The sequence below is a fragment of the Montipora foliosa genome, chromosome 12 (assembly GCF_036669935.1).
Source record: "Montipora foliosa isolate CH-2021 chromosome 12, ASM3666993v2, whole genome shotgun sequence".
Taxonomy (NCBI): Eukaryota; Metazoa; Cnidaria; class Anthozoa; order Scleractinia; family Acroporidae; genus Montipora; species Montipora foliosa.
This window is the reverse complement of record NC_090880.1, coordinates 31,377,749-31,392,748: the sequence shown is the minus strand read 5'-3', so window position 1 is coordinate 31,392,748 and position 15,000 is coordinate 31,377,749. Positions and strand designations below refer to the sequence as shown.

The window sequence follows — 15,000 nt, the reverse complement described above, 5'->3', positions numbered from 1 at the left end:
ATGAGAGCCAAAACGTTACCCAAAGTGAATGCATGGCCTCATATTCGACAAGTGGCAGGACAACATAATCAAAGTGACCTCAAGGAGCTTCGAGCAACGAACGAAAATGGAAAGAGGACTTTAATAATTGTCTCTCATGGCCGCTCTGGTTCCTCTCTTATGGGTGATATTTTTAATCACCATCCTTCAGTGTTTTACATGTACGAGCCTTTTCAAACAGTCGACCGAGTTATGAGTAGCAGGACAAGAAGTGGCATTGACGAAGTGAATCATTGGGATCTTGCAAAAGAATTTCTCAACGGAGTGCTGCGCTGCAAGTTTGAGAATCAACTATTCTTGAACGATATTGAAATATACTACCGAAAACAAAACCACCCTCGAGTTAGTAAAGCAATCGCATCGCCACCGCTGTGTCCATACGAACCATCGGACACAAGATGGGATCCAAAGCTTTGTCCCCCAATGACCAGCCAATCTCTAGGTAGCGCTTGTAAGACTTACAATTTAACTGTTATAAAAGTTCTCCAGTCTCGAATTCCCGAAAATAACATTAAGATAATCCTTGATGCTTGTAGCCGACCCGAAGTTGATTGCAAAATTCTGTTCTTGGTCAGAGATCCTCGAGCCGTTATTCCTTCGTCAAGAAGTACTGGCTTTTTTCAAGAAGCTGCCGGCGACTTTGGTAAGCGTGGTACCCGTCTTTACAGTTACTGGCGGTGCAAAGAAACCGAAGATAACTTGGAAATAATCAAACGATTGCCGGATTCGCTACGACGCCAGATTAAACTGCAACGATACGAGGACCTGGCATTCGACCCTCTGAAAGCGTTATCTATCTTGTACAAGTTTGCGGGACTAAATGAATTAGAAAGCGTAAGGGAATGGTTAAATGTAACTACGAGACAAACCAGAAACGATTGTAATGAAATGGACGGAGAACAGGCGACGTGCACCAAAGACGATGCGTGGGTAGCGGCGAATCGCTGGCGATGGAAAGTGCATCCACACGAAATCAACATCATTGAAAAATACTGCAAGGAAGCAATGCGTTTGTTAGGATACACAGCCGTAAACAACTCTTATGAACTTTTAATGAACCAATCGATTCCACTCTTCAGTCAAGACTATGAAGCAAAGAACGGTTTCCTACATTAAATATTGACAAGATTAGATTACAAATTATGGATATTATAGAATTAGAGGTGACGCCTGGGGCGAAATAGTGATCAGTCGTCCCGCCTCGCGTATTATTGTGTCTAAGCACTCATTTTAACGCTCAAGTCTAAACACTACCCCTAATTTCTTTTTGGATTTCTATAACACTAGTTAAGATCTGCTTTTCCCGCATATTCGTATTCTGACGACCCTTGGTAGCTAACCGTCCTTAAGTGTTGCAGCAGAACACTAAAAGCCCAGGCTAAATTAGCCTACTCAGGTTCTTAAACAGGTTCTTACTTTGAAAATAAATTACGGTGTTTGTCATTGGTGGACGTGGCCTATTTCGGGCCAACGCATAATATGTTATAATTGTTTAATTCTAAGCATGTTAAGGACAGTGCCTACTAATTCCAAGATATTTTTGCGCGTTAATCTGAATATTCGGGAAAAGCAGATCTTAACAAGTGTTACTGAAATCCAAAAAGAAATTTGGAGATAACCACGCATTTTTCAAAGATAATTAATCAACAATATTCAGTTTGTAAAAAGCTCTCAAATGCAAAGCAACGTATTGCGTTCTTTTCCAAATTGAAGTTTAATTATCTCTGAAAAATGCGTGGTTACCCCCAAATTTATTTTTAGATACCACGAGCACTTGGTAAGTTCTGCTTTCTCCGCATAGTTTTGAACCACGCAAAAATATCCCTGTTTTGATAAGCACCACCCATAGGAAATCCGAGTGTCTCGAGATGCGCAGAACGTATGCGCAATAACAATAGTTGGTGCCGTCCTTAAGAAGAATAAAGAAGTAAAGCTTATTATATTAAATTTGTGCATTCAGTGTTTGAATTTCTCAAATTAAGAACCTGTTTCAAAATTGTAGGTTAAAACAGGTTTTTAGGCAAACAGGGTCTAAATGGACAATCTTAACCTAACAGGCTCTTAAAATCTAGGTTATTATACGCGGGTTTTCACTGTATGAAAGATAAATATATTTTAAAAATATGTTTGAAAAATCTCACAACCCCAGAGGTGCAAGATTATACAGGTTTGATAATGTTCACAATACGTACAACGTATTTGTGAAAGACAATGCTAAAAAATTCTAATGCCATACTTTGAGCTTTGCATACCATACAACACGCAGATAGTCGCCTTCAACTTAAAATTAAACAGAACGACTGAACTTTAAAGTAAAAGCAAAGAAGATATATTCTGTTAGAATAATTTATGAAAAACATGTCATGATTTTAAAGGTCAATAAAAATCAGTGAACAAACATATTTCTAATGCCATTATTTCCTACAGTTAAAGGAGCAACCCTCCCACAATATCAAGCGACTCAACTGTGGCTGGCACATTAAGAATTCCATGGCACGCCTTGTGTTACAGTGTACTTGGTCTTTGACTCACTCTGTCCATCGGTTTCCACAGTTTACCGCTGTACATACATAATATAGTCTCATTTGCTGGCGAGGAAAATGATAAAAAAGATCAACTTTAATGCTCAAAAAATTAATGCTAATTAAATCTGCATGTATTTTAAAACAAAATTTGTTTAACAACCCTGCTGAACATTCCAGCTTTTTTAGTATACAAATAGACTTGCTCACGTTTCAGTACCGTAGAACCAGCCATACTTTACTCGATGTTTACACTGAAATACTCACAATTAAATGGGTTGGTTTGCATTTATACAAGAATTTGGTTTTGTCAACGGAGTTGATAATGTAAATTGGCCACCGTACAGAGATTCTAAAAGCTGACGCTCGAAACGTCAGCTTTTAAAATCTCTGTACGGTGGCCAATTAACAATTAGACCCGCAGCCCGCAAGGGCTACGGGTCAATAGCCCATGAGGCGAAACCGAATGGGCTATTGACCCGTGGCCCTTGAGGGCGAAGGGTCTAATTGTTTTAGTATCACCCAACTAGTCGGACAGAAAAGGCAATAACAAAGTTAGCAAATGCACGTTGAAGAAATATTTATTTGGGAATAAAACGAATAAAAGCGTCACGCTTTTCGCTACTCGAGGACTATTACTAATAGTCCTCTAGTAGCGTAGCCAATCAAAATGCAGGATTTGCATTAGTCCACTAGTTGGGTGATACTAATTTACATTATCAACTCCGTTGACAAAACCAAATTTTTGTATATTACTTCCCCACCGACGCAGCACCACAGTTTCTTTAGAAACTACCCCTTCATTCATTGGTTTACATTTAATTGCTTTAAATTTAAGACAACTTCTGTTGTGGAAGAAATCGACGAATGAGTGGGACGAAACCGCTCTCTTTTGCAAAGAAACAACCAGAAAACGCCAACACTTCTCTTGAGTTGCTTTGATCTAAACACCAGTTTTTCTCTTTTAGTTTCTGATTTCCAAACTACGTTTAACAAAAACAACGAACTTGAAAACTTCTTTTTGGAGAAGTTAGTTTTTATTATTGAAAACTTCCTATTTAATGCTCGGTATGTCTTTGCAAAATAAAAACTCTGCAACCACTTGTTGATGCAACTTTTAAATCAATCAAACGCGTTGTATGTGTATATTGTATTTAACGGCACAAAAGCTTCTTTGTGTGAGAGACTTACATCTGCCTTGCTGGACTGCGATTGGAAAAACACTGCTTCTTTATGATGGCATCTAGTAAAAAAATCATTGGCAAATACTATGAAAAAGGTACATATAATTATTATAAGGTGTTCTCACAAGCTGGAAGGAAAAAGAGATGGAAACCGAGATAATAAAACAGAGAATATGCTCCTCCAAAAACTAACATGATTGTATTTTGATGCAGTGACCTCACAATGTTGAAGGTGGCTTCAGATCATTCTGTCCAGAAATACACGAATTGGATGCATGACGAATTTGATAAGCATTATGATCAATTGACCACCATAAAGAAATTCAAAAGTCGGTGAAGGGCTAACGCTTGAAATATCGTTTCGAATTTCTTTATGGTGGTCAATTACACACCTAGACTTTCGCTCAACAAAACGAGCACTGTGATTGGTTGATTCTTTGTCATGTGGCCCTGATCAAATTCAAATGTATCCCGACTAGGATACAATTCTGCAGTTTTTTGCCCGCTCCGGATGTTTTGCTGGATTGTTGCAGGAAAAGTCTACATATAAATACATGTATATAGCAAAGCACTTAATGTCTGGTCCCTCGGGAAACTGGTTAGTTTTGTTTTCCCTCGAGTCCTGATGTTTTCCCTCGACGAACATGAGGATTCTTGGGAAAACAAAACTAACTGTTTCCCTCGGGTCCATATATTAAGTGTATAATATCTACTCAGTTGATAAACCCATTTCTGTGTCTTATTTCCCCACCCACACTGCAGCACCACAGTTTGTTTAGAAACTGAACCAATCTATTTACTGTAATGTCACAAGGTTTCCCCAAAACTCCAGTCCTGAAGTAAAGATTAAACAGCTGCATTTACCCTAACCTAAAATATAAATTGCAAATCTTTATATTTGTTTATCCCTCCTACTCGATTACGTTTCTCATACTATCTGGCTGTTTCTGCAATAAAAGTTTTTAATTTCACAGAGTTTGTTTCATTTGTTAACCTTATTGTGGGGTTGAGAGTTTGCTTTGTGAACTTCTCCCCCTCATTTTACAGACTACCCCTAACTTTTGTCTATGATTTTTCCTCAACTCACCATCCACACACACATAATTCCCTCCAAAATACTTGCTGACTAGTGAATGTTTTAGTTAGTGGAGAGGAACCCCTTCTTGTAAGGCAGATTCTAATAATAACACCATTAGGGAAGCCACAAAGGTTGTTAGTGAAACTGCTGCTATTCGTATTAAATAACCGACGCCTTACACTTACCTTATTTTGAAAAATGGGTGGCAAAATGCATAAACTTAAGGACGGTGCCTACTATTGTCACTGCGCATACATTCTGTGCATCTCAAGATACTCAGGTTTCCTATCAGTGATGCTTACTGATAAAGGGATCTTTTTGTGCGGTTTAAAACTATCCAGAGAAAGTAGATCTTAGTACATACTCTTGGTATCCAAAAAGAAAATTGAGGGTGACCATGCATTTTTGAGAGATAATTAAGCTTCAATTTGAGAAAGAATGCCATACATTGTTTTGTATTTTAAAGCTTTTTACAAATATTATTCATGACTTATCCTTGAAAAATGCATGGTGACACCCATTATTTTCTTTTTGGATTTCAATAACTCTTGTTAAGATTACATTTCCTGAATAATCATGCCTTTGAATTAGTAGGCACTGTGCTTAAAGGGACACTTTGGGTTGGATGTCAAAATTGGGCCTGCAACTAATTACATATGTAGATGCATTTCAGGTGGGCACATGTACACTAGCTTCTATGGAGAAGTTGATATAATTATAGCCTCCTATTACCTATGTGGTCTGTGAAAAATATTTTCTAACTTTCATTTCTTATAGGGAAATGAAGCAAGTTGAGACCAGTGAACAGCACATTAAAAAATACTGCTATACAATGCACAGTGGGTTCCAGTAAAATAATATGCAGGCCGTCAAGCAGAGTACAGGGCCAGATAAATAGAAAATTACGATATTTTTCAAACAACAGGAAGAAGATATTCTATTAACAAAAACAGGAGTCCTTAGAAACTCTAAAAGCTCTCCACATGCACCGTGATATCAAAGGGCAAGGCCTGAATCAGTCGCATTTGTTAGGGTTATAGTCAGTTTCCCCGGGGGCATTTTTATCTTTATTTTGGTTTGGTTTTTATTATTTTGGGGGGTGCTTTTAATAAAACAATTATTATTATTCCACTTGTGCTTGTTGGATACGAGATGATTATAGCTAACTTGATGCTACACGCCTTGTTAAGGCCCTGCCAGGGGGCCGTCCCGTGTCGCTTGCCTGAATTTTAAAAGCTCTCGTGTCAGTGGTTTGTCAACGTTTCATGTTGCTGTGACCGTTGCTGTCAGAAATTTAAAGAAAAGATGTCGTTTGTCATGATTTTACTTTAAGTTCTGTCGCTACTTTTTTAGGCCATGTCGCTAGTCAGAATTTACCCTGACAGAGCCTCCTTGTTGGGTATCAATGCATGCTCATGGAATAATTATTGTTACACATACTGTAAGTATCACTCTTAAGAGGGAAAGGGTTAATTAAAGGGAAAATGGGAGACTTTCCTTGAGAAAATAGGACAGAATAGGAAGTAGAACTAGTTGGAACAATAGGGAAAAAAACGAAAACTGAAACCATCAGGAATACTACAGTATTTATAATCATCCTCGGCCTTACTTGGGACAGAAGTGTTCATCTGTTCTTGGTAATGTTGGGTCAGCAATGACATCTGTAACAATCTGTGTCAATTCACTGTTAAAGGACAAAATCAAAACTTCAGGGTTGCTGGTACATGTCAATCTTCTCTCACAGTTCTCAAAAAAAAAAAAAAAAAAAACCATCCACATCCACATCTGTAACCCTGTTTTTTTGTACACTGAAAAAAAGTTGCTGTTGCTGTCAATTTACGTGCAACAGTATGTATCACCAACCTATTTCATACGAGTTGATTTTCTTTAATCTGATTTCTGAACAGTTTCCACAATAATAGTGCTTCAGCACTAAATACAATAATAAAATTATTGACACTTATATCAAGTTCATTATTATAAACTATTGTTATCATTATCATAGTTGAGAGTGGAATCACTGCATGATGCAGCCCTGCTTAACAACAAGCTAGGAACCTAAGTTGTCAAGTTGTCTTTGCGTAATATGTGGCTGTAATAGTACACAGTATTGATTTGGTACTACGGTATATCATTATAGTGCCATGGTAGATGTCTTAGGTAAAAAGTCAGGCCCTGAGAAGACATGACATTGTGGTTGCTAGTAAAATACCAAACCCAGAAAGATTGAAGAAATAAAAGGGATTCGAGATACATGGGTTTCAAGGTTGACATGATGTTCACTTTCAAGTTAATTACAACTTCTTTTTCACCACAAGTTTAAGAATGTGCTCTGAGTCCAAAATAAAAGTTCACTGAAGGTAAGTGCTGTCCAGCAGGGTTAATATCTGGATGGGTGACCTCAAAATATATGACTTGCTAAGTCAGAAACATAAGACCGAAAATTCTATTTTAAAATCAAAACTGACGTTGAATTCAGCGGGTGCCATGATCAAGTTACCTTGTGTGTTTACTCGCCAAAAATTAAGGATACAATGTACATCTGTGTCAAAATGATGGCAAGACAACAGTTTTTTGTTTTTGTCAGTTTGGTTTTGTTTTTCTTTCAAGTGTTATTAAGTTTGACAAGAAATGTGCAAATTCAACACAAAGGCACAATCGGCAACTCTTGAGGTTGACCATTGTTTCTGCAAAGTCAAAAATTTAATCTCCTAGACAAGGTTATTTATCACCAGGTAATTTCATTGTTTTGGAAATAGAGAAACTGCTTTATTATTCATCAGGGTCCGGTTGTTCGAAAGCCGATTAACTTAATCCAGGATTAGCGCAAACTTTTGTTTCATGTTTTCACCTTTTTGGTGAAAGTTTCTTTTGCCTATTTTTGTTTTTCAACATTGACTTCTTCTAATGTAAAGTTTCGCCGAATATCAGCGTTGCACAGCATGTGGGAGAAGAGAAATAAACTCCTTGGTTAATTTTTAATCTGGGATTAGCGCTAATCAGATTTTGAACAACCGGGCGCAGCATCACAAATTCTTGCCGGTTTTCGCGCTCATTTTGTTGAAACTCAAGAACGCCTTCAACAGACCTGTTTATTTTAGTGATTTTAATGCACGCGCTGTGCTGTAAGCCTGTTGGTTTCACAGACACTGTCACACTCTTACATTCCTACAACCTGGTGACATAGTGTGTAGTGCACTTACAGTGCACCACCACAACAACTCAGTTAACTATTTTTTTATTAGTTTGTGTTAGGCAAAAATGTCAATAAAATTATGTTACTTTTCGCCTGTTAGGTAGCAGTCCAACTCAAAGTGACAGCCCTGTTTCAAACAAATAAACAGACAAACAAACAAACAACATACTTGACTTCATGAGTGATCTTGTTGACATAGATACAGCTGTTGTCTGCTTCTTGTTGATAGTCACAATTCCTGCACTGAATCATTAAGTTTAGATGAGCTCATAGAAAGCTGTGTTTATTGTGCAACCTTACAGAGATATTAAAATAATTGCAAAAAAAAGCAGCTACTGTAGTCAGCTTACAAACTAAATTACATGTACAGTAAATCTCATGATCTGATAATGATATCCTACCAAGCTTTGAAATGCTACTCAGTTGTCCTAGAGGTTAATGTTGTTTGAAGTTTTATTCCACTTGTCAATACGTTTGGCACAACTTTAATACACGGACAACAATTTCTTCTTTACACATGTGTGGCTTGCCAAACAATGCAGTCTATCAGCCTCAACTATACATCTTTTAAGGTGACTTCTTACTTAAGATGTGCATGTAGTACAGTAATTCACTGAAGCATTATTATGGGAAGACCTCACAGAATACTTCAAATTTTACAGGTGCCACTATCTTGAATACATGTAACATTATTGGGATGTGAAATAGTTAGCCTATAGGAGGTTTTCACGTGGCATAATTGCCGTCATGTTGGTGGCCAAAAACAAAAGATCTCTCATTAGCTTCTTTTGTTCGTCCACCAGAAGTCGTACATTTCTCTAATGTTACTGGTGTCTCTAGAGGTTGGTTCAAAACGTCCTATTGTCATTAGACAGAAGCTCTTTGCAATTGGGTAAGAACAATTAGGCAACTGTACTACACAAGATTATTCCGATGGCAGCTCTCGAGAAAAAAATTGAAAATGAGAATAAGCGATTCTCAAATTCAAAACAAATTTATTTCTAAATCATGTAGAAACATCAGTTCCTTTGGCGTGAAATTCTTGAGTGGTCCCTTGATAAATATTCTTTTCATAAGTAGTAACTTACAGCGTATAACAAGACCTTGCTTTCTTTGTCCTCTTTAGGGTACAACATGTTATTACTGAGACAAAAAGGAAATTCATGTGAGAAGACATGCACATGACACCTAAACCAGGACGACATACTGAAACAGTCATGTTCAAATACAAGTTTTATTGAGATCGGTGTCATTGATCGTGACCTCTACTACAAACTTACCATTCCTGACAAAATTTGATGCCAACAAAACCTGGACCATCGTCTGTGCGACCTCGGACGTTCATATTTCCATAAAAGCCACAACCCTCGTCCTTTCTTTGGCGAATATAACGTTGTAGAACAAACTTCACTTTTCAAAATGGCGACGACTGAGTCCGACTGAGTAGAAACTGGAACTTAGCCGTAGGTACTTCATGTATCCGATGTATCCCTGACCAACGTATCGGGTAGGTACGTTATGTATGGGGACACGTTATGTACCGACAGTCGCCCATCACTCTCTATGAGCATGAGCATGCATTGACCCACAGTCCTTAGTACTGAGCAACCGTCCTTAGCAATGATCAACCGTCCCTAGCAATGATCAATTATCCCTAGCAATGATCTTTTGTCCCTACTAGTCAGTAGTACTAGTGATCGACTGTCCCTAGCAATGATCGACTGTCCCTAGTAGTGATTGACTTTCCCTAGCACTGATCGACTGTCCCTAGCACTGATCGACTGTCCCTAGCAATGTTGTTTTTTCCCTAGTAGTGATTGACTGTCCCTAGCAATGATCGACTGTCCCTATTAGTGATTGACTGTCCCTAGTAGTGATCATATGTCCCTAGAAGTGATTGACTATCCCTAGCACTGATCATCTGTCCCTGGCAATGATCAACTGTCCCTAAGCAATGATCGACTGTTCCTGCTAGTGATTGACTGTCCCTAACACTGATCATCTGTCCCTAGCAATGATCGACTGTCCCTATTAGTGATTGACTGTCCCTAGTAGTGATCATATGTCCCTAGCAATGATCAACTGTCCCTAAGCAATGATCGACTGTTCCTACTAGTGATTGACTGTCCCTAACACTGATCATCTGTCCCTAGCAATGATCGACTGTCCTTACTAGTGATTGACTGTCCCTAGCAATGATCAACTGTCCCTCGTGGTGATCGACTGTCCCTGACAATGATCGACCGTCCCTAGCACTGATCTACTGTCCCTAGCAATGATCGACTGTCCTTAACAATGATCAGCTGTCCCTAGCATTGATCAATGATCAAATGTCCCTAGCAATGATCGACTAATGATTGCCTGTCCCTAGCACTGATCATTTGTCTGTAGCACTGATCATCTGTTCCTAGCAATGATCGACTGTCCCTAGCAATGATCAATTGAACCTAGTAGTGATTGACTTTCCCTAGCAATGATCAACTGTCCCTGGCAATGATCGACTGACCCTAGCAATGATCAACTGTCCCTAGCAATGATCAACCGTCCCTAGCAATGATCAACCGCCCCTAGCAATGATCAATTGTCCCTGGCAATGATCAACTGTCCCTAAGCAATGATCGACTGTCCCTAGTAGTGGTCGACTGTCCTTGGCAATGATCGACTGTCCCTAGCAGTGATCAATTGTCCCTAGCAATGATCATCTGCCCCTAGCAATGACCAATCGCCCCTAGCAATGATCGACTGTTCCTAACAATGATCAGCTGTCCCTAGCATTGATCAACTATCCCTACTAGTGATTGCCTGTCCCAAGCACTGATCATCTGTCCCTAGCATTGATCATATGTCCCTAGCAATGATCAACTGTCCCTAGCACTGATCAACTGTCCCTAAGCAATGATCGACTGTTCCTACTAGTGATTGACTGTCCCTAACACTGATCATCTCTCCCTAGCACTGATCAACTGTCCCTAGCATTGATCATCTGTCCCCAGCACTGAAAAACTGTCCCTAACATTCATCAACTGTCCCTAGCACTGATCATTTGTCCCTGGTGCTAGTCATCTGTCTCTAATCAGTACTGATCAACTGTCCCATGCACTGATCATTTGTCCCTAGCAAAGATCTTTTGTCCCTAGCACTGATCATTTGTCCCTAGCACTGGTCTCTTGTCCCTAGGACGGATCTCTGTCCCTAGCACTGATCTCTGTCCCTAGCACTGATAAACTGTCCCTAGCACAGATCTCTGTCCGTATAGCACTGATCAACTATCCCTAACACTGATCAGCTGTCCCTAGCACTGATCATCTCCCCCTTGTACTGACCAACCGTCCCTAGCATCCCTGATCCTCTGTCCCTATAAATATCTAGTCATTTACCACTCTGTTACTGCAATTGACGGACATTCCCCCGGTCAGTATAAAACTCAGACCGCGGACTACCGTTGGTGTTAAAAATGCGGACTAATTATTACAGACTTTGGGTATAAAACAGACTCTGGCTATACACTTTGTAGAACTAGACCCGACAGACGTTTAATAAGGTGTTTCTGTCCAAAAGATGTTTTATCCTATTAATTTGACTTAAAGTGCTACTGTGATCAAATTTTTATCCCTTGAGTTTTTTGGTTTATCACATAGAGTACCATAAAACATTAAAAATGCTGTTTACCGTTTGGAAATATCTGCATTGGTTCCGGAGATATTTAAGTTTGAAAAATGTGTTAAATATGCAAATGAGAAGGCTGATGACATCATTCACCCAACCCAATAGAACATCAAGAATATAAATAGAGCTATCTCGGTCAATTACTTGGTGAGCTAATAGTTCTGAAGGCAACACACCTATGACTGTAAAGAAATTGGTTCCCATGGCAACTCACTCTTTTCCAGTCCCCTCCAACCTGATTTCAATATTTTGGTGATCTCAGGCTAGAAATACATTTACTAAGGCCACAAACATGACCTAACATCTTTATATGCTGGCAGGATCATGCAGATGAGGCACCATTTGCAAATATCAAAACAGAACGCCAAAGGTGGTCTGCAAAGCTCTTAATGTCAGGGAGGTCTGGAACCCAGTATGTTTCCATGGTAACAAAAATGGTATGCTCATATTGTGGAACACATCTACTAGAATCTTAGTGCAAAGAACCAAGCACTTCTGATACAAATTGGCTGAGATATCTTTCTCCATCATACTTGATCAAAATTTGGTTGGGTTTATGACGTCATCACTTGGCTAATTTGCATATTAAGAAAACTTGAATATCTCCAGAACAAAAAGAGATATTTGAAAATGGTAAACAGCATTCTTCTTCTCGCACAGACTACGTGTTTATGTGCCAAAATGGCTTAGATAGGGAAGATGCAAATTTCGTCACAGTAGCACTTTAAACTTGACAAGCAAGAAGATGTAACAATTGTTATATGTTCATCAAAACTCAACATAGCGTCCATATACACCCCAAAGTCCCTCGCTGAAACAACCGGACGCAACTCTCCCAGTAAAGTAACATGTAAATCCAGATCTGCAGGGGTATTTTGAAGCATTTGACGGGTGCCAATTAAAAGCAATTTCGTCGAATATACTGCTGACACTCTTTGACAATAACGCCATAAAATCATGCTTATATCCACGGCAACCACCACCGTACGCACTTAGGCGAAGTAAAGTGAAATTATTAGTCTCTCCCGTCGGGGCTTTTTCAGTACTAATTTACAACGCTTTTTTGGGGGACTTCGGCCAGACTGCTTGTTGCGCAGTTTACAATTTCTTTTAGGAATTGAAAAATGGTCAGACCACAACGCCGGGGAAAACGTCCCCTACTCTCTTTGAGAAGTGAATGGATTTTTTAACGTCCCATACTATTTGGTTTCCAACAAGGGCTATGAGACGGAACCTCTCTCTTTACTCTCGACCCCCAGTATGGCAGCCCGATGCTCAATCAACTGAGCCACTGTTGCGCGGCAATTGTTTTGTGTCAAACCTGTCACCAGTTTGTTGATACAAGTGCGTTCGGTGATTTCTTTCCCCCACCAAATTTTGTCAGGCCTGACCATATTTCAAAGGCGCCGTCGTCCTGCGTCTGAGCGGGACAAATTCAATGAAAAATGACAAATTATGATTACACGCCATGATCGAAAGAAAACGACAATCAACAAAATTTGATGTCGCTTTTCAAGCCCGCAAAACTGCCATTGTGGGAATTGAACGACTTGAAGAACGAAAAAAACGAGAATACAAGCAATAACGTACCGAGGCAACATTTTCGATCGAAGATTCAAACTTTCCCGTGAAAACACTTAAACCAGGGGCAGCCAACGAGAATATAGTTCTAAACCACATAGCATCGCTTTGTTAAACATATTTTCGTATTTAAACGGAAGATATAGGCATATTTTTATCCCCTAAAAATGTTTCATCTGTTCGGATTTCCTAGCTGAAAGTCTAATGATCCGAAAATTATAGGGATCAAAGCTTAGCCAGAAAAAAGGCTCACGAAAATTCTAGGTGACCTTTTTAGGGTAAAAATCCGTTTAAAATGGGCAATTATACCATTTTTTAGATGTTCGAAAATCCTAGGAGAGGCAGGCAAGCAAGAAATTTTACAACAAACGATCCGAAAATTTTAGATCTCAAATCGTCTTCTGAACAGATATTTTTCGAAAAGTGACGTTGGGTGCCCCTGTTAAACGATTCAATTTCAATGTGATTGACACTTTTTGCTTAACAACGACTGCCGTGGTGTTTCGAGTGCGCCACGTTAAAATTGGAAATTTGGTCAAGACAATTTTGTCAATAGATTTGGTTGAGGCAAACAGCAAACATATCTTGTCAGCCTAGGCTAGTGCCACGGGCTAGTGCGTACGCGTCCTTATCTTTAATAGGTTAATTTGGTCTCAGTCTCGGTCTGCGAAAAAAGTTTGACATGACCATACACCGAATGAGACCAACAACACTAATGAAATATCTGCTTCTCTTGTTTTTGCTCCAGGCTCTATCGATGATGTATTTTTATCATCTTATGAGAGCCAAAACGTTACCCAAAGTGAATGCATGGCCTCATATTCGACAAGTGGCAGGACAACATGATCAAAGTGACCTCAAGGAGCTTCGAGTATCGAACGAAAATGGAAAGAGGACTTTAATCATTGTCTCTCATGGCCGCTCTGGTTCCTCTCTTATAGGTGATATTTTTAATCACCATCCTTCAGTGTTTTACATGTACGAGCCTTTTCAAACAGTCGACCGAGTTATCCGCAGAAGGAGAAGTGGCATTGACGAAGTGAATCATTGGGATCTTGCAAAAGAATTTCTCAACGGAGTGCTGCGCTGCAAGTTTGAGAATCAACTATTCTTGAACGATATTGAAACATACTACCGAAAACAAAAACACCCTCGAGTTAGTAAAGCAATCGCATCGCCACCGCTGTGTCCATACGAACCATCGGACACCAGATGGGATCCAAAGCTTTGTCCCCCAATGACCAGCCAATCTCTAGGTAGCGCTTGTAAGACCTATAATTTAACTGTTTTAAAAGTTCTCCAGTCTCGAATTCCCGAAAATAACATTAAGATAATCCTTGATGCTTGTAGCCGACCCGAAGTTGATTGCAAAATTCTGTTCTTGGTCAGAGATCCTCGAGCCGTTATTCCTTCTTCAAAAGCTCTTGGTTTTTTTAAAGAAGCTGCCGGCGACTTTGGTAAGCGTGGTACCCGTCTTTACAGTTACTGGCGGTGCAAAGAAACCGAAGATAACTTGGAAATAATCAAACGATTGCCGGATTCGCTACGACGCCAGATTAAACTGCAACGATACGAGGACCTGGCATTCGACCCTCTGAAAGCGTTATCTATCTTGTACAAGTTTGCTGGACTAAATGAATTGGAAAGCGTAAGGGAATGGTTAAATATAACTACGAGACAAACCAGAAACGATTGTAATGAAATGGACGGAGAACAGGCGACGTGCACCAAAGA

The 15,000-nt window shown here is 39.4% G+C and overlaps 3 protein-coding genes across 3 annotated transcripts in view; 2 read left to right on the top strand and 1 right to left on the bottom strand.

Annotated features, from left to right (window-relative positions):
• LOC137979618 (carbohydrate sulfotransferase 4-like) overlaps positions 1-1,336 on the top strand; it is a 1,570-nt gene extending 234 nt beyond the window's left edge. Inside the window, exon 1 of the mRNA XM_068826928.1 lies at positions 1-1,336. This exon is cut by the window's left edge and continues 234 nt beyond it. Within this exon, the coding sequence (XP_068683029.1) occupies positions 1-1,155 (1,155 nt within the window). The 3' untranslated portion in view covers positions 1,156-1,336.
• On the bottom strand, positions 1,070-9,473 carry LOC137979619 (DNA-directed RNA polymerase II subunit RPB9-like). The gene is made up of 6 exons (XM_068826929.1): positions 9,300-9,473; positions 9,108-9,162; positions 8,189-8,262; positions 6,433-6,507; positions 3,753-3,804; positions 1,070-2,627 (listed from the first exon to the last, which is right to left on the bottom strand). Exons 1-6 carry the CDS (start codon positions 9,362-9,364, stop codon positions 2,568-2,570), a joined length of 381 nt encoding a protein of 126 aa, XP_068683030.1. The 5' UTR covers positions 9,365-9,473; the 3' UTR covers positions 1,070-2,567.
• A 4,384-nt stretch (positions 9,474-13,857) lies between these two features.
• LOC137979515 (carbohydrate sulfotransferase 4-like) overlaps positions 13,858-15,000 on the top strand; it is a 1,700-nt gene continuing 557 nt past the window's right edge. The window contains exon 1 of the mRNA XM_068826784.1: positions 13,858-15,000. This exon is cut by the window's right edge and continues 557 nt beyond it. Within this exon, the coding sequence (XP_068682885.1) occupies positions 13,949-15,000 (1,052 nt within the window). The 5' untranslated portion in view covers positions 13,858-13,948.